Raw genomic sequence first — 19,035 nt, forward strand, 5'->3', positions numbered from 1 at the left:
TGTTATCCCAACCTCAGTCCTCTGGGCTGTGCAGAGGAAAGGAGTAAAAACCCGGGGCTATTTTTCTTCTTTTCTTTTACAATTGGCGGTGAAACCCAGATGAAACTTGCCTTTTTATGTTTTATTTTGAGACAGACTCTCCCTGTTGCCTGATCACATTCCTCATCCTGCTACCACCTTGCTCTTCCCCTGGTCCATCTGGTCCATCTCCCATTACCTGCCCAGGTAGGCTCAGCTCCAGACACCAGGAGGACCCTGGATAGTGACTGACCCTATGGACACCCAGCACCCAACACACAGGCACAGCACAATTCTAGAAAACTAAATATTCTTTATTGACATCACTGTTACCCAGGAGGTCACACGGCTGAGGCAGTTAGACATACAGCTGTTCCTCAGTATCCTTCACGGGGCTGAGCTCATCAGCCAGCACCATCAGGTCGGTCACCAGGGCGTCCAGCAGCCCGTAGACCTGGAGGAAAGTGGCAGATGTCACAGGCAACGCTTTGCCCGGCAGAAAGCCTCTGCATGCCCACCGTAGTGTCTGGCAAAAATACCAAAATAACATACGCCTGTGATCCCCGCACTCCAAAGGCTGAGGCAGGAGGATTGCTGAGTTCTGAGACCAGCCTGAGCTATGCAATGAGCCAACCTGGACTACACAGTAACATCCTATCTCAATGCCAAACAAGAAATAAAACATTTCTTTCCTTATAAATTACCCAGTCTTGGTATTTTGTTACAGCAACAGAGATGGCCTGAGACTCTTTACAGTGTCCTCCCAAGGATCCCGAGGTGCACCTAATGGGGGAGGGCAGCTGAGGGAGAAGAGTCGTCTTCTCTGTCCCTTAGGGACCCTCTGAAGCCCAGCTGAGACCAAACCACCCTCCATCCAAACCCCACGTGACTCTCCGTGCCAGTGAAGCCCCGCGTCCTTGTGTCCCTCTACACACTTGTCTGCTGCCCCCTCTCGCCCCTGACACCCTTCACCGTCTTCAAGATTTTGCAGGATCTCACTGGTTCAGTGAGGCCCAGCTGGCCCACCCGGCCTCTGACAGCCCTGGGTGACCCCTGCCACTGGGCCTATGGATACTTTCTCTGGGCTGCTTATTTATGAGATCTGCCTGGCTCACAGGATGCCCTCTGCCTGTCCCTGCCTCTGTCAGGTGACAGCAGAGGGACTAAGGGGCTTGGGTGTGGGTGGGAAGGTGTGACAGAGACCTCCCGCACCTCGGTGTGCAGCCGGTGCATGTATTTCTCCAGGACCAGGGGGTCGGCGGGCTCCTGAGACGCCATGGCGCTGTCGGGTGTGGGGTCTTCCAAGGACAGTCGGTCTCGACTCGAGGACTTTACCACTTTCTTGTCCTCCTTCACCTTCTGCTTTTTGCTGTTCGCGCGGTCCTGCTTGGGACAATGGAGTCCCCATGGATCCTGAGGTGGACCTCAGACATCCCAGCACCACCATCCCCTCCAGATGGCCTCCAGCGCCCTCCCCACCCATCGGGGCGCGAACCAGCCCTGCGTGCCTCTTTCACGGGCGTCTTGGCTCCTTTCTTGTCCTCTTTGTCCTTGGTGGCCCCTTGCTTCTTCTCCTGGGCAGTCCCTTTCCGCTCCTCCTTCCCAGGTTTCCCAACTGTTGCCTTTATTTCCATGGTGGGAACTGATTTCTGATCTAAGGGAGGTGAGCAGAAGGTGACATCCTCAGTGACAACCTCGGTGTGACACGGGTGAGCACAAGTAACAGCCCAGGGCCCTGCTCTGGGCAACCTCCACAGGCTGCCTCGTTTGGGTGAGGGACAAGACACCGGGTTCTCCAGTCCATCGGCCTGGACTGCATAGCAGGGAGACCCTGACTCAAAGAAACCAGAAAGACAGACAGACAGACAGACATAGACAGAGACTGAGAGAGACACAGACAGACAGACAGAGACAGAGACTGAGAGAGATACAGACAGATAAAGACAGAGACTGCGTTCTTCTTCCAGTCCCTGTGTCTGGCCACAGAAAAGTCATTTAAATTTTCTAGGACTCCCCTGTAAGACAAGTGGGAGTCACTTAAGGGGGCTGCCAGGGTGGCTTCCGGGTCCCACATCATGGCAGCTGGGGCTCACGGGCTCCACCTATGGGGCATCCACCCTGGGGTGACAACTGGCCAAACCCCCACAGCCTTCAGGGTGGGGGCTGGGAAAGAAGGTTCACAGAGGTGCACTGTCCAGGCTCTGACCTTGCTCTTCGGGGGCGAACACATACACAGTCTCCTTCTCCGGGAGGCTCAGCAGCACCCGCAGCCACAGGGAGTGGCTCACCAGGCTGTCGGTCACGTCTCGCCACAGCTGCAGACTAGAGAGCAGGAGCGCAGGGAAGCCACGCTGCCCCTTTTGTCCTTGAACCTGCAGAGGCCCTGGGCTCTAGTGCCAAGAACAACCGTGGAACTACTGTGGACCGGCACCAGCCCGCATCCGCCCCGAGGCTCAGGTGGGGTCTGGCTTTCCATGGAAAGATGGCCCAGGCCTGGGCTCAGGACCTCAGGCAGGCCTAGAGCTACGGCTGGACCTGGGGCCCACCCTGTAGGAAGGGCTGAGCCCTGCAAAAGGCCCAAGCCTGCAGAAGTGAGTCCTGGCCACCCAGAAGGAATTCGAGGAGAGGAAAGGAAACAGGCAGGGCATCTGCTCCGCTGCGTAAAGGGGTGACTGGGGCAGGTCCTGAACATGGGCATCACCAGCATCTTTAGCAACCTGAGCTCAACACCTTGAACTCCCCCCCCAGGTTCCCTGGCCGATGCTACAGAGGGAAGGAACCAGGAGGCTCTCCTACCACAGCTGGTGCAGGAGGTTGGCCTGCAGCGGCCTCTGTTCTGGGCACAGCTCCAGGGCTGCCCTGTTGACCCTGACAAGCGCATCCTCTCTTTCGTGCTCCTCGGGGAGGGTCATCACGGCCTGGTTATTGTCATCATAGCCTAGTTAGGGTCATGGGCACCACGGGCAGCCATTCTGCTGCAGGACTCTAAAGGTCCCACGTGTTCTACTGATGGGAACAGTGATATGGGGCAGGTGGTGCAGAACCAGGGGCTGGGAGCCATGGTTTGCCTAGGGCACTTTCCGTGGGGACTGGTCCCTCCCGTACCCCTCGGGCGTGGTGGCACACTCCTGTAATTCCAGCACTTGGGAGGCTGAGGCAGGAAGATTGCTGTGAGTCTGAGGCCAGCCTAGGTTACAAATGAGTTCAAGGCCACTGAGACTCTGTCTCAAAAGAAGGAGAAGGAGAAGGATGAGGAGGAGGAGAAAGAAAGAAAAAGAAATTGTCCCCACAAACTTTCTCTAAGGTTTACCAGGGTCCCAGGGGAAGCATTTCCTGTACCATAGATACAGGGGCATCCCAGAAAAAAAGATGTGACCTAAAGATCGCTTTCTACGGCCCTCAGGAGGTTCAGTCTCTGCCCATGGTGCCACTGGAGCATTCCTTGCTGGCTCTGAGCATGCGCCCAGCTGTCCCCCAGCCCCCTCTGAGTTCCAGGAGCACCTTTCTGAGGTCCCCCAGGCAGAGGTTCCACTCTGGCAAGGAGAAGCCGCTGGGCTCTGAGTAACTCCTGAAGCTCTCCAGGTCTGGGCTCTCCTCCACCAGGATCTCCTCCATGATGCTTTTGCGCAGGGAATTCTTGGTCCCTGAAGCAGGCTTCTGGGACAGGGAGGGATCCTGGGAGTCCCTATAGGCCTTGCTCTCCTGCTGGCGTAGCTGGAGCTCCAGGACTGGACTCCTGAAGTTCTCAGGATTCACCTTCTCTGGAGAGGCTGCCTGCATCCGGGAGCTCGGGAGCTCTTCCTGGCTGGGCCGGGACTCCCTGTCCTTGAGGGGCAGGATCATGTACTGGTGCCACAGCTGGTGGAGGCCTTGAACCACCTGATACTGGTAATGCAGCTGCAGCAGAGGCGGGAGATGACGGTGAGGGGGAGGCTGGCTATGGTTTACCCCTTGCTGCGGGCACTGCTAAGAGCCAAGGGGGCCAGTGGGACTCCCCACTTCCCCTTCAACCAGCGCATCTTCAATTAAAGCTGTTTTTGCATTGGGGTTGCTTGAGTTTTGTGGAGTATGGAAGAGTATCCTTGTAAGATCACTACTCAGGAGGCTGAGGCAGGAAGACTGCCACAAGTTCAAGATCAGCCTGAACCACATAAGGAGAACTCGCATCAAAAAACTAAGAAAGGAAAGAAGGAAAGGCTGGGTTTGAGGGAGTTTGTGCCACTCTCTGGGCCTCCGAGTCCACAGGGTAACTTGAGAGCATAACAGCACCCCAATCCCACAGGGGCACTGGGGTAAGGGGCATGCATGGCACGGAGCCTTACCCCAGGGTTCCTGTGGTGGAACAGGTCCTCCTCTGTCAGGTAGGCATCCACCGGGGATGGCATGCGCTCGGGGGTCAGGATGCCCCTCAGGAGCTCCTGCAGCACGCTGTGGACGATGGTAGCCGACTCGTGGGCAGCCAGCTTGCTCTGGGGAAGGGAAGGTGTCACGCAATGGCAGCTCATGCTCCCAGCACCCACATCTCCTGGGGGTGGCGGCAGACCCCAGGGACCTAGTGCTTCCCGAGGGTCAGTGTTCAGCCATCCTCTCTCTCTCACACACACTCAATCCTCCTCCGAGACTCAAAAGCCTCTGGAGTGGTCTCCTTCTGCAAACGTGCTGGTTCCCTGTGAGGGACTCAAAGCACAGCGGCTCTGGTATGGAACCTGGAGGTCACCCTTTACTTTTCCCCATTAGGAGGAGGGGGTGGGGTGCACAGTTTGGTCAGGGCCAACCAGCCAAGGCCATGGAAATCCAGCTGAAAGATGTCGCGCATGGCATCAGCCTTACGGTCAGTGTATTCGGGGAGTCTGACGTTTGCCAAAATCGCCTTTGGTCACCCTGGCTGAAGCCCAACTGAAATAACTGGCTGTGTCTGGGGCCTCGGAGAACAAAGCCACATGGATCTCCAAAAAATCCTGCAAAGTACTGCCTAGGACAGCCACGGGGGTGCAGAGTCGGCTCTGGTTTGGAAGTCCTGTTGGTTCAGTGTCCCTCCACTGCACAGTAGCAGCCAGAAGGAAACAAAATACAGCCAAGGCTCACATGATCTGCTCGGTACACACCTCCGGATGCCTGAACCGCAGGTCCTGGGAGCTTTTTGTTCCAGCTCAGTGGAGGCCCAGCCTGGTGGGGCTCCTGCTGCCCTCCCCCACCTGAGCACCCCATCTGCTACATCCCAAAGCCCCCCAAGTGTTCGCTGACAAGTTTGGTCACCTGTGTGTGAAAAATTCACCCCCGGGGCTGGGAGAAATAAGATCCTGGCAGGCGCTGCCCAGAAACCAAGGTAACCTACCTGGGGTCCTCAGGGGCCAAGGCCTGGTCCCTTACCTCCAGCAACTTCCTCTCATCCCTGAAAACGTCCTGGGTCAGGGACACTGCCTGCAGAGTGACCAGCAGGACGGCGCCGCCCAGGAGGGTGGGGTGGGTTCGGAACTCCCAGGACTCCCTGAAGACCCCGGCATTCAAAGACTTGAAGAAGAAGGTAAAGGTTTTTGTTTCTCCGGGCAGAATCACACCTGAGGTGGCCGGAGATAGACGTTAGGGAGAGGCTGGCCCAGTCCTAAACCCACCCGGAGGAAGTGAGCTGAGCCCCAAGCTCCTTTCATCTGGGACCTGGGTCTGGTGGCCAACCACCCCGGTTGGCCCAGGACTGAGAGATTTCCTGCAATGGTCGGCTGACTTTGAGCACTAAAGCTGGGAGCCTCAGGTGGCCACCCTGGCCCCAGGCCTGTGTGTGGTAGGTAAAGAAGCCCAGAACATGTCCAGCCTGTGTTCCCAAGAGGTCCCATTCTCTGAACAAACACAAGCGTGTAGACTGAGGTAGAACAGAACAAGATAGGTAGAAAGGAAACAAAGAAAATCAAAATTTAAAAACCTGTGTTTTTGCGGGGCATGGGGGTGCATGTCTAAAATCCTGGCATTTCGGAGGCTGAAGCAGGAGGGTCACCACAAATCCACTGCCAACCTGGACTACATAATGAATTCAAGGCCAGCCTGGACTACAAGCCTGGACTACCAAGACTCTGTCTCAAAACAAACAAACAAACTGGTAGTATTCTTCTTTTTCTTTTCTTTTCTTTTTTGGTACCATGAATTGAACTCAGGGCCTAGCACTGGCCAGGCAGGCACTGTGTCATTGAGCTATATCCCTGACCAAAACCCTATACTTTTTTTGTCTTTTTGAAACAGGGTCTCTCTATTCAGTTCAGGCTGGCCTTTAGGTCACTTTGTAGCCAAGGCTGGTCCCGAACTTGCCACAATCCACCTGCCTCAGCCTCCCAAGTGCTGGGGTTACAGGAGTGAGCCACCATGCCCAGTTAAAACCCTGTACTTTTAAGAAGGCAACTTCCAGGACTCAGTCCCACCTACCCAAGGCTATCCCTGCAAGCATTCCCTTGGTTAAGTCCTTAGGGGTACTGTAAGTCCATTAATTAGCTGAGCTAAAAAAGAGCAGGAACCTGATCTGAAGATAAAGGAAGAGACTGGACGAATTCAAAGAGTGTTTAAAATTACCCATCTCTAAAAAACAAAATTAGTGGGCTCACTAATTAACCCTGCCAGGGGCTGAGGCATCTTTTCCCCTAATTTCCCACCCCCTCAAATAATACAAAAATGTTCCCCTGTCCAAGAAACAGTGCATCCCTCTCTCAACACCTGACACCCTATTTCTGGGAGTGCTTTGTTTTAAAATTCCAGTAGGGCTGGGATGTGGCTCAGTGGCACAAGTACCCGCCTAGCAAGTACAAGGTCCTGAGTTCGATTCCGACTCTCCCTCAAAAACACCCTAATAAATTCTAATTCTTTATTAGAGGCACCTGAAAAATCCTTTCACGTGATGGAAGCCAGCAAAAGTTCAACCTATCCCTTGGGTGGGGTGAGGAAAGTTGGTTCCTCGTCTGTGCTTTGGGGGCCTCTGGGGCCCTGCCCTGTAACAAGACCACACTCTTCACAGAAGAACTGGGGGGACAGGGTGGGGAGGACGGGCTCAAATTTGGGGGGCACCAACTAGATGCTGGTGTCTTCCAGATACTGAGGACAAACCCAGGAAGCGGGAGGAGGGCGGCTCTGCACTACCTTCCCGGTTGTTAAAATAGAACCGCTGCATCCTGGTTTTCTTCAAGTCCTGGAAAAAGTCGGGCTGGGGCCGCCGTCGCCAGTCGTACCAAATGGCCACCGTGCCATTATTGACCACAGTCAGTTCTGAGGATGTCTTCTCCCCTTCGAGGGTTTCGAAGGTCAGGCGCACCCCAATTCCAACCTGGCTCTGGACAAAGAGTGGGTATGAGAAGTGTCCCAGCTGGAAAGTGACCAGCCTATCCCCGTTTGCTTCTGACTTGTCCAGATTTAGCACTAAAAGTCCCCTGTCCCTGGCCACCCTCCGAAAGGTGTCACCCCCCAACAGTGTCTGTCTCTGAGGTTATCATCCATAGTAAGAAAATAAACATGTTTCCGCAACTCAGCACTGGAGGACTATTTTTGAACCCTTCAGCCCCTGTCTGTGTGTTTGCTTGGCTACCTGCTTGGGAACTGGGTACAAACTGGGGAGCTTATGATGCGCGCTCTCCAGCCGTGTGACTTTATTCCTCTTGCTTGAGGTAGTGTTGCTGTTGCCATTTTGAGACGCACCAAATGTGTGACCAGATAAAAATGCAAACAGGAGACAGCCTGGCTCCTTGTGACTGCCGAGGTCACCTTGGACTGCACCGCCCCCCAGCCCCAGGGGGTGACGGTGAAGGCCTCTACCTTGTCCTGGGGGTTATGGCCTCTGACCCAACAAGCCGGCTTCCCACAGAAGAGCAGAGAAGGGCCGAGAATCGGCATGGGGGCTGCGTCACCATGACCAGGGCAGAAGTCCCTGTAAGGAGAAGCCAATGACCTGGGTCTCTGGCGGTGGCACTGTCTGGCCACATGGAGCTCACAGACCCCTGGCCGGGCAATCCAGATCCAGGGACTCTGCCAAGCCCCAGGAGGGAACCTGCCCTTCGCACTCTGGGGCCACTGTCCCCCCCACTCACTGGTCATCGTCTTCTGAAATGTCCTCCTGGCTCTTTTCAGACACCATGCTCTCCTCCACGGAGACAGATGAGAAGGGCTGCCCTCGGCCCACCACCTCCAGGCCATCGATGTCCTCAGAGGGACATGGTGAGGACAGGTGAGCTCACCAAAGGCAGGCAGCACCCGAGGCCCCACAGCCCCCATCACTGAGGCCCCGCTAACCTGTTGGCTGAAGTCCAGCTCGGCCATCAGGCTCTGCAGCTCCTTGCGCCGGTAGATCAGGAAGAGACTGCGGTCCCAGGCACCGCGGTACCCAGCATCCTTTGAGGCTGGTAATCCTGGGGGGGCAGGAGGCCCTCAGAGTCATGTGCCCCCCCTCCACCCCTGCTCTAGGACACTGACAGCACCCATCATCTCCAACAAGGACAAGGACAGAAATTCAGCTTCAAAGGGCCTCTAGACTCCCAAAGGACCCACACACAACCAGCTTCCAAACACCAAGTCACTTTTTCCTTTTCCATTCCTGGAGTTTGAATCCAGGGATGGAGAACCAACGAATTACAGCCCCAGCCCTTTAATTTTTTATTTTGAGACGGGGTCTCATGAAATCACCCAGGTGGTGAATGAGCTGGGGTGACCGCTCACAACTGTGAGGATGATTGTTGCACCCAACTGATGTGTTTTGAAATTTTGTTGTAGTTTTTTCTTCTTCTTCTTTTTTTTATCCTTGAAATAAAATGGATTTGGAAATTAAATAAGTAAATCCTCCCCGGGGGAAGGCAAGCTTGCAATCCTCCATCTGGGCGGCTGCCTGCTGAGGGTCTGATTGAGCCTGAACTCCTCAATAGACATCATGGCTGGTTTAACAGCCCAGCCCTCTACATGGCCCAGGATGAGGAACCTCGAGCCGGGGAAGCCCAATGTAGCGCGTTCAGAAACCTGCTTAGAGCCGGCAGCTCCACGGCCGGGCTGCCCACGCATCACATAATGAAAGCAGCCACACGTGCCAGCTAGTGTGTTACTGCAGGCTTTCCAGATGCCAAGTGGAAAGGTAATGAGAGATGCAACTCGCTGCGTATGGTTTATTTCATTCCATCTATCAAAACATCACCTGTGTACCAATTATTAATTACATCCCTCTAAACTAGTCTTGGAACCCAGGGAGCCATCCACACTGCCGGCCCACCTCCGAGGGCCAAGTCACATTTCTTTTCTGCTGCCCATTTTGCTAAAGCAGATCTGAACCTTAAGAAGGCTCTGGGGCTTTGCCCAAGGCCACAGAGAGCCAGGATCTGGCCCCAGCAAGCCAAGCAAATGCCCATTACTCTGCCCTGTAATCCTGGGCTGCTCCTTACCGGTCTCCATCTGAACGCATCGAGGCTTCCTGACGCAGGTGATGGGCTCCACCAGACCACGCTGGGTTTTGGTCTTGGTGATGAGCAAACCCGTCATCTCTCCTCCCAGGTATTCCAGGGGACTCCAGAACGCACTGGTCTCCTTGTAGTCCTGGTGAGGGGCACAGAGCAGGAAGGTGACCTTGACTTCTCAGCCAGAGACTGGTGGGGGTGGGAAGAGGAGCAGCAGAGGCGGCACGCTGCTCCATGGGGTAGGGGTGAGGTCCTTGGCTACCTCCAGGATGCCCACTGTGGCCTTTACTGCCCCCAGAAAGATGGTGTGGGCAGGGCCAGGGACTAGCTGTCACTCAAAGACAAAGCTCAGAGCTTCAGGGAGCCCGAGGGCTGGCGGCTGAGCCTTCAGGAGATGAACACCACCGCTTTGGCAGTGGCTCTGTGTCAAATTGACCACTGTGACCCCCCAGGCTGAGTCACTAAGTGATCTCATCCTCCTACAACCAAACAAGTGGCTCACAGTGCTTGCAAAGGTGAGCTTGCTTCCGCCCCAGCTGTGCATCTCCAGACACCTCCCCTGGACCCCGCTCCCTGACAGGGCGCTGAGGGCAGGGCTGTGCTCACTTTGCCATCGTGCCTGGTCGGCAGCCAGCGGTTGATGCACTCCCGCTGCTCCTGGATCTGTCTGTAGGTCTCTCCTGAGTGCATCAGCAGCTCACTGACCGGCTTCTTCAGATGCTCTGGGGAGCAAGAGGTACGAATGAGGCCGCTCAGCCAAGTGGGGACCCAGGGCCCCGACGCCCCGAGCTGCAGCGCCAAGGTGGTGGCTCTGCTTTTCATTTTGTGCCACTGGAGATGGAACCCAGGACATTCCCACTGAGCTCCATCCCCGGTTCTTTCTAAAAAAATTTTATTTTGAGACAGGGTCTCCCTAAGTCCCCAAGAGACCAGCAAAGCTCCAGGGATCCCCAGTGCCAGTTAAGTGGGACAAGGGTCTTCCTGAGTCATTAAATTGTCCAGGCTGGGTTCAAACTTGCAGTCCTCCTGCCTCGGCCTCCCGCAGCGCTGGGATTACACACCCAGCGACGGGTAGGGAAGAGAGAAGAGCTGATCCGAGCCTCTGTGCCAGATGGAGGCCAGGCGGGAGTCCTGCGGGCTCTGCTCACCACTGAGGGCTTCCTGCTGCTTCTTCCTCAGGGCCAGGTGCCTGCGCCAGTGTTTCAGGAAGTTTTGCTGAGGCGGCCGGGCCCAGGGATGCCTCTCCTGTTGCTTCGGGACCTCTGGTGTTGGCTCTTCCCTAGCTGAGATGAGGGTCGTGACGCTGGGTGGGGTGCGGATCAGCTCAGCCAGCTGGAACGCACAAGGCCATTGCTGGGCAGGGGGGATCTCAACCAGGGCCCCTCATGTCCTGCTCCACTGAGAACGTTCCCTGCCGGCCTGTGGGTGGCAGGTGACAACAAATCGCAGGGGGGGGGGGAACGACACTGATTCTCAGATTGCGGTGAGCATCTCTGAGCGCTGACTGCCTCACAGCACATGTTACGAGGCACCTCTGCCCAGGGTGACTGAGCCACTCCGTGCCACCTCAGATACCCTGGCACCATGGAGAGAAGGCTCTGAGGACAGAGAAGCACTACGCGATAGAAAGTCCCCCTGGGGACTGTGGGGAGCCCTCTTTCTACCCCCATGTGATGCTACTTGACTCTGCAGGTAGCTGAATAAAATGCCCTCAGCCGCTGCTCTGGGCCTGACAGCTCTACACAAACGCACCCGTGTGTTCCCTCGAGCAAGTGCAATTCTCTTGAAGTCCTGGAGAGTCCCCAAGATGTGGTGAGGCAGGATCCGGTCCCGGCCATCAAAGCTGTCACGGGGACCTGGAGAGCAAAGAGGGACAGGACAAGAGGAATTGCAGGGAGAGGATGTAAAGCGCCATGTGGGGCAGCTTTCCTCAAAGACTGGCCCTACCCGAGTAGTCCAGGGGCTTCTCGGCCACATCTGGGTGTGCGGGGTGTGCTACTAAGTGCTGGACCTTCTTCCGAGAATCCCTGGGTTTGAGCTTACGGATGAAAATTTTCTGGGTAACGGCGGGGCTGTCTTCCACGTGGCGAGGGATGTGTTGCTGAAAAGGAAACAGAAGGGGATTGCACCTGCGAGGAGGAGGAGGAGGAGGAGGAGGGGCACCCCATCTCTCTGTGCCAGCTCCTGCAGGGATTCCTGGAGGCTGGCGTGGCTGCTTCCCCAGCTCAGCCCATATGTTCCCTCGAGGAAACGACTGGGGGACACACAGAAGAGGTAGGTGCATCCTGGGAAGGAAAAGTAGCAGCAGCCGCCTCCCCGGAGCTCAGGCGGGAAGCGGCTGACAGGGTTAGAACTCAGTTCCAGCCACGTCTCCACCTCGGCTGCTTAAACTGGCTTTCCAGTTGGCCACAGTGGCACCTGTAATCTCAACATTCTGGGAGGCTGAGGCAGGAGGATAGCTGCGAGTTCAAGTCCAGCCTACGCTAGGAAGTGAGTTCAAAGCCAGCCTGCACTGCATAGCGAAACTCTGTCTCTTTAAAGACAAAAAAACGGGGAGGGCAGGGAATATAGCTCAGTGGTGCAAGCGCCCACCTGGCAAGCACAAGGCCCTGGATTTAATTCCCAGTACAAAAAAAAAAAAAAAAACACAGTAAAATAAAATGGGAATAATTGTTCTCGCCTCTCTGAGAAGCAAGAGACCTCTTCTCTCATTGACTCCACAGGGACCTCAGAAGTGTGAAGGCAAACAACTCCGGGTGTCCAAGGACACACAAGCAGAAGAGCTCGTGTTTTTCCATGGTGCTCGGGGGAGACTGGAACCCGTGGAGAGACGGGTGCGGCTGAGGTTCCAGGCCAGAGGGCCCAGGAGATCGGGGTCCACGCTCACCTTCCTCAAGTCCTCCTTCTGAATGGCCAAGGCGAGAATGTCATCTCCCTGCAGCACGTTGCTGACCGGCTCAGGCTCCTCCTGGATGGGGGGCGTGGACTGCTCAGGGATCTTTGCCCGCTTCTTTTCTGAAAAACAAAAAACAGAGAATTGCAAGTTTTTATATAAGAAAGTTACCATGCTATAAACATAAAAATAAAAAATAAATAAGGACAAATTCATTTTAGAGTGAACAGAGGAGCACAGCTGGCTGCTCAGACAGCCTGACAGGGGTAGGGGAGGTCTCTCTTAGGGTCCCCTACCCACTGTCCCCGGACTGACACAGTGACTGTCACCAGAACTGAGATCCAAAGAGGTTGCCCTGCAGGCTTATTTAGATGCTGGACAGCCTGGAAGAGCAAGACTTAACCTCTCTAGGTGCCTCCTTCCATTCTTAAAAAAGAGAAAGTTGAATTACATCAGCATTCCCCAACTATCAGTCTAATGTCTGTCTCGGAATCTTCTGGAGGATTTTTTTGGTCTTTTTGAGACAGGGTCTCCCTGTGCAGTTCAGGCTGGCCTTGAACTCACTTTGTAGCCCAGACTGGTCTTGAATTTGCAGCGCTCCTCCTGCCTCAGCCTTCTGAGTGCTATGATTACAGGCTTGTGCCACCAGTCTGGCTTCTGGAGGAGTTTTACCAACACACTCTGACTACTGACTGTGTGGAGCCAGACCCTCAACTCCCTTGATTTTAAAAATATTAAATCATAGAAAACCAGGTATAGCAGCCCTCCTAAACTCTCAGCACTTAAGAGGCTGAGGCAGAAGGATTCTTGAAAGTCAAGGCCACACAGTGAGTTCAAGGTCAGCCTGAAACACATAATTAGACTCTGTTTAAAAAAAAGAAACTCTTGGCAATCCTCTTGCCTCAGCCTCCCAAGTGCTAGGAATACAGGCATGCACCACCACGCCCAGCTGGTCACTGAATTTTTTTGCCTTTTCCACTCGCGATTCTGAGTCTGACAGAGTCTGACCACACTGGAGGCTTCCCCAAGGAAGTTCAGGAACAATACCTGCTAAGCCTGGGCCTTCCACCTGCCTCACTCGGGGTATGTTCTTAACCGCAGGGCTGTTTAATTTCCCCCTTATTAAAAATAAACACACAGTGAAAAATCTTCCCTTGATTTGTTTACAGCAGAAAGTTTAAATCTGATTAGGACTGCACAGAAATGAGGTAAGCAGGCGCGGTGGCTGGAAAAGCCCTTGACTGCCCTTGATAAGAAAGATTATTTTTTTCCTCTCTCTCTCTCCCTCTCTTCTTCTCTCTCTCAACTATTAAAAACTATGTCAGGAAACAGCACCAGCCTTCTGCACAGTGAAGAAGCATGAAAGAAGGCCACAGGCTTCACAGTTTTCCTGGCCTCCCAGGGAACCCCGCTGACTCCAGGCCTGGCCTCCTCTGCACCCTGAGTGTTGGCTGAGCGGGGCCCTGAAGCTGGGGCCCCAGGGCCCGCAGAGCCCCCTCAGCTCTCAGGTTCACGGGTCCAGGAACCTTGCGGGGGCCCCCCATGTCTGCAGAAACACACCCCCTCCTCTGTTCTTTTTTCTCCCCCTTCTTTTTCCTCCCTCCCCTCTTCTCCATTCTCTTGGCCTCAAATGTCAGCTTTTTCAGAACCCCTCCTCCTGGCCAGGCGCTGAGCCCCCAGACTCCAGGGGCCCCTATGCCACTTAGCCATGCACTTTCATCCAGGTTCTCCTCTGGGTCTCCACAGGCTCCAAGTTTCTGGAGGGCTGGGGTCACAGAGGTACCTCTCCCACTCTTCCCTGGGGTTTAGAAGTACAATGGCCCCAAAGGCTCCTGTGTGTGGAAGGTGATTGGCTGTGGGCTTGTTACAGTGGTCCACGATAGGAGCTGGTGGGCGGGGAGTGGGGTCATTGTGGGTGTGGCCTGGGAGGGTTTGTCTCCTCCCCACTTCCTCCCTCTGGGCCTCTGCTTCCTGTGCCCCAGGAAGTGAGCAGCTTCCCTCCGCCACGCCCCGCCACCATGCTGTCCTGCCTTGGAGCCAGAGGACCAGGGACTGAAATGTGGGCTGAAATAAACCTCTCCTGTCTTAAGTGGCAAATGTCCAGCACTGTGTCCCAGAGGTGAAGACAGTGACTAAGACGCCCTGGGGACCCTGCAGAGGGCCCACACATGGCAGGCTCTAGATAGACAGAAGGACTGGGGGTGCAGCTTGCTGGTAGGTACTAGGTTTAGCACTGGGATGGAGGGCGGGGACAGAGGAGGGAGCCGAGGGAACTTGTCCTGCGGGTCAGCCAGGGCAGGACACAAGGCAGAGAAGGCCATCCCAGGTAGGACTCCCAAAATCCAGCCTTTCTTCCAGGTTTTCCCAGCAGGACTCTGAGAGGATCCCTCCCTGTCCGGGTCCCATCGAGGTGGCCAGGTTTGCCATCTCCCCTCTTTCTTATACTCTTTCCCGGAGTCCACCTCCAAAGATCGGATTTCAGGGCCTCTCCAAGCCTCAGTCTCTTTCCTGGCTGTGAGGCAGCTCACCAGTGCTCAGGGTGCTCCCCACCAGCCACCTAAGACAAGGCTAGAGGCAGGATCTCTCCTTCTGCTGCACCGAGCCATCTCCTCAGTGCTGACCCCAGCCCCCCCCCCCCCAGCCTGGACCTGCTCTGTCCCCAGCTCTAAGGCCAAGCTCATCCTTTCCAGGGCCTCTGCCTGGTCCCTTCATGATCCTTAAGGCTCTCGGGTCCTGAGCCTCACTTCTCAGTGATATTTTTTCTGGTATTTGGGGGTGAACGCAGGGCTGTCACCCTGAGCTATTTGCCCTTTTTGGAGACAGGGTCTCACTAAACCGCCCTGTGTCCCACTACACCGGGCTCCCAGTGGCATGACTTTCGAGGGTGCCAAGGGCCCTCGGGTCCTCCGGGCCCCGGGACTGAGTCCCAACCGGAGCGCCCCCGTCAGGTTCTCCCGAGCACCCAAGGCAGCCGGCGCCAACCTTTGATGTTCTCGGTGGGCTCTAAAACCCTGCCAGCGGGGACTCGGGAGCGGGAGTCCTTCTTGGCTGACTTCATGGTGCCGCCCCACCCGGCAGCCACCGGACTGGGGACCTCGGCCCCGCCCCCCAACGACCGCCGGGCGTCCCTAGCAACCAGTGGCGCGCGCAGGGCACCCACCCGCCTGCTGGGGTGGACAAATCCTACTGGCCACTCTCCTCATCAGACCGGCGCCTGCCCAGCGTGGGCGGCTCCTCCCTGGCCAGACCCGGGAGTGAACACCTCCAGCGTCACAGGAGGGGCACCGTGACGTCACCCTCCTGGCCAGGCGGGAAGGGACCCTGCTCCACTCACTACCTCTCTGTCCCTTCCTGGACCAACCGTGCTGGCCTCACCGCGATTTGCGGTCCTTGGACATGGTGACCAAGAGTCCCTAATTTAGAGTTTCCCTTCTAGCCAGGCGTGGTGCACGCCTGTGACCACGGCACACGGGAGGCTGAGGCGGGAGGATCAGGGTTTCAGGTTTGAGGCCAGCCTGAGCTACATAGTGAGCTCAAAGCCAGCCTGAAGTACCTAGCGAGATTCTGTCTCAAAACAAAACAAAATTATCCCTTCTCTGTAATCTCTAATGAATTAATGCTGAGGACTGAAACAAGAGCCTCCCCACTGAGCTATATCCTCAGCCCCTTTAAATTTGTTTAAACGTTTTGAGACAGGATCTTGCTAAATTGTCCAGGCTGGGTTCAAACTTGCAGTCTTAAGGGCTGGGGATTTAGCTCAGTAGGATAAGTACCTGCCTGGCAAGCATGAGTTTGAATCCCTGGTACCAAAAAAAAAAAGCACCCAAATTTGCAATCTTCCTGCTTTAGCCTGCCAGAGGGCTGGCCTGATAGGCACTTACCACCACACCCAGCTTCGTGATCATGGATTTCTAAGTGCAATTGATTTATAATTTTTCCAGAAGCCTGATGCATTTCGGAATGATTTGTTGGTGGACGTGGAGCCTACTGTCAAACTCACTACCAGCGTGTAAACTCCACTGGCACAGGGAATGCAGGGCCCACTCTCCCTACCAAGCCCCGGCTTAGTATATGACAGTCACTAAGCAGCGGTGTCCCCTCAGGAGAAACACCAGGGCCAGACAGATCCAGTCTACTCACACCTCTGCCACTTGCTATGTGCCCTCAGGCTGGCTCCTTACACTCTCTGTTTTTTGTTTTTGGTACTAAGGATCAAACCCATGACCTCCTGCATATGAGGCTGGCCTCTTACGGTCTCTGAGCCACAGTTTTCTCACTTCTAAAAGGGAGGTTCCAATATCTCCTGCAAAAGACCACGAGTGAAATTACTATGCATTTAAAACCCATTTCCCGGGGCTGGGGATTTAGCTCAGCAGCATAAGCGCCTGCCTTACAAGCAGGCAGTTGTGAGTTCGATCCCTGGTACCGATAGAAATGAAAAAGACAAAAAAAAAAAAAAAAACCATTTCCCACTTAGAAAAAAAGTGCAGCCCGCCACCAGTACTGATTTAATTTACAGCTATCAAGAATCGCCGGATTGGGGCTGGGGATTTAGCTCAGCGGCATAAGCGCCTGCCTTGCAAGCAGGTGGTCGAGAGTTTGATCTCCAATACCGATAAAAATGAAACAGACAAAAAAGAAGAATCGCTGGATTTTCCTAAAATGGCAACAAACAACACTGCTGAAACTGGGTTGCTACAAATCGCATGCTGTCTTTTGTTTTTCAAAGATTGTGAACATACTAGCGCGATGGAAAAAGGCAAATAAAAGTGGGCTGTAGTGTGGCAAACTGGAGGTGAAGACCGATGTTCTCCAGTCGTGACAGCGTGGGGCGGGAGATGCACCCCACACGCATCACACAGAACAGCTCAGAGAAGACAGGACACAAAACTCACCCCCACCAGCAAGAGCACCCTTGAACCTGGTTTTCCCAAGTTCAAGGCGAGCAGCAGAATCCTCAGTGTGATTTGTCAAGAGAGGGGATGGGGATCCCGCAGGGGTGAAAATGTGTGGTCAGCGTTTCTCCAAGCCCCTTCTCGGGGTGGGGTAGGCTGGGCGGGGGAGGAAGGGCTTGCATTCCTACCAAGCTTAGTGTGAGTTCATCCTATGCAGGCTTCAATGGGTGATGGAGCAGGAAGTCCTGAAAATTGAGTCTCAACCAAAGGAGACCCATGTGAGCCTTCAGGAAGGCTACGGTGCCCCATGAATGTAAGAATCACTATTTATCAGTTACAAGGAAAATCATTTTCTTCTTCTTTTCTTTCTTTCTTTTTCTTTTTTTCTTTTCTTTTTTTTTTTTTTTTTTTTTTTTTTTTGATACTGGGAATTAAACTCGCTTCTGCCGCTGAGCTACATCCCAACTCTTTTTAATTCTATTTGGAGAAAGGGTCTCCCTAGGTTGCCTAGGCTGGGCTCAAGCTTGTGATCCTCCTGCCTCGGCCTCAAAAGTGGCTGCGATTACAGGATGGGTCACCATGCCTGACTCAGTGAGTTCTTTCTTGAAGGGAAGTGGGAACAGTTCACTGCCCAGGCTGCAGTGGGAGCTCAGTGAGATGTAAGGGGGAGGAAAAAGGCCTCCTTCTGCCCTCTAGGAAGTCTGAATCCTCTAGGGAAAACAGAAAAAGACAGAGGTGAGCACCCAGCTTCCAGGAAGCTCTGAGCCCTAGGGAGTTAACTAGTGGGCCGCCTGGCTGGAGGCTTCTGTGAAGATCAAGGATGGCCAGGAAGGAGATTGGGGGGGGGGGGAGGACGTGGTCAGGCAGGGGTGCCACCTGGCTGGACTGTGTTGTCAGCCCCTGAAGGCTCATTTCCCAGGGTGCTCAGTGCATGGTCATCTTCCTTCAGGAAAGTAGCAGGTCACATCAGAGCTGCTTAACTTTTTGAGATTACAAAATGGAGAGGTGACAGAGACAGACAGCAACCCCACCGAGTTGGGGCACTGTCCCCTCTCTAAGGAGGATGGCCCAACCAGGGGCAAAGCTGAGACTTGAGCACACAGTTTACTCAGAAGCCCCTGTGCTCCATCCTGGGAGGTTTGAGCTGAGATGATTTTGCACGAAGCTGAGCTCCCCCTGGGGTCCTGTTGGGTACAGGTCTCAGATGGGGAGACACTGAGTCTTGGGGCTCCATGCTGCCTCTCCCCACTCACCTGGCTGCTGGGGGTAGAATCCTGGCAGGGTGTTGGTCCACCTTGGGGAGTTTCCTCTATGGATTAGGGGGGACCTGAGGATCACCTCAATTCACCTGGAGGACAGTGTGCTCCTGGCGCATGGCTGGGAACCATGCAGAGGATGGGAGGGTCAGGACCCTGAGATTTTCTAGCTGTGACCTGGCCAGATGGTTTCACCCACCTCCTTTTCTGTACTGGCTCTGCACCCTTCAGCGGCTTCCCAGGATCAATTCAAGGAAGAAAAACAGCCCATGAGTATGTGTGTGCATGTGTGTGCGTACGTGTGTAAGTGTTCTAAAAGCAGTGTGGATGAAAGATTCTAGTGAAGATCCAGAGCACTGGAAGCCACCAGGCAGCTTCCCTCCTTGGCAGCGAGGCGGGCAGGATCCCAGTTCCCTGCAGTTGTCTGCATGGAAGCTGGAACCGTATCACCTTTCGTGGCTCTGCAGAGGACTCTGCAGATGTGATGAAGGATGTTAAGATTCGGGAGTCATCCTGCATTATCTGGGGGCCCCTCTAATCCTGAGAGTCATTAAAAGAGGGAGGCAGGG

The 19,035-nt window shown here is 54.8% G+C and overlaps 1 protein-coding gene across 3 annotated transcripts; it reads right to left on the reverse strand.

The window, feature by feature from the left end:
- Positions 1–311: 311 nt before the first annotated feature.
- Positions 312–15,552, reverse strand: Mycbpap (MYCBP associated protein). Of its 3 annotated transcripts, none has more exons than XM_063251345.1 (19): positions 15,476–15,552; positions 12,310–12,437; positions 11,370–11,523; positions 11,175–11,278; positions 10,571–10,754; positions 10,029–10,144; positions 9,411–9,561; positions 8,278–8,393; positions 8,076–8,188; positions 7,804–7,915; positions 7,135–7,324; positions 5,389–5,576; positions 4,341–4,487; positions 3,520–3,915; positions 2,815–2,936; positions 2,225–2,340; positions 1,527–1,672; positions 1,231–1,401; positions 312–472 (listed from the first exon to the last, which is right to left on the reverse strand). In XM_063251345.1, the coding sequence occupies exons 1-19, from the start codon at positions 15,516–15,518 to the stop codon at positions 377–379; spliced, it is 2,793 nt and encodes a 930-aa protein (XP_063107415.1). In that variant the 5' UTR covers positions 15,519–15,552; the 3' UTR covers positions 312–376. The 3 variants fall into 3 exon arrangements, with proteins under 3 accessions (XP_063107415.1, XP_023419618.2, XP_063107416.1); XM_023563850.2 differs by lacking the exon at positions 15,476–15,552 and adding an exon at positions 15,298–15,426; XM_063251346.1 differs by lacking the exons at positions 312–472; positions 1,231–1,401; positions 1,527–1,672; positions 15,476–15,552 and adding an exon at positions 15,298–15,426 and having other exon boundaries at positions 2,227–2,408.
- Positions 15,553–19,035: the final 3,483 nt, after the last annotated feature.

The sequence above is a fragment of the Cavia porcellus genome, unplaced genomic scaffold (assembly GCF_034190915.1).
Source record: "Cavia porcellus strain 051 isolate PalLab524CR breed Dunkin Hartley unplaced genomic scaffold, mCavPor4.1 scaffold_6, whole genome shotgun sequence".
Taxonomy (NCBI): domain Eukaryota; kingdom Metazoa; phylum Chordata; class Mammalia; order Rodentia; family Caviidae; genus Cavia; species Cavia porcellus.

Coding starts and splice junctions, on each gene's coding strand:
- Mycbpap (XM_023563850.2), bottom strand. CDS start 15,373: ATGAAGTCAGCCAAGAAGGACTCCCGCTCCCGAGTCCCCGCTGGCAGG. Junction 10,755..11,174: donor TTGCTCGAGGGAACACACGG/GTGCGTTTGTGT, acceptor TGTGCGTTCCAG/CTGGCTGAGCTGATCCGCAC. Junction 5,577..7,134: donor CTATTTTAACAACCGGGAAG/GTAGTGCAGAGC, acceptor CGGCCACCTCAG/GTGTGATTCTGCCCGGAGAA.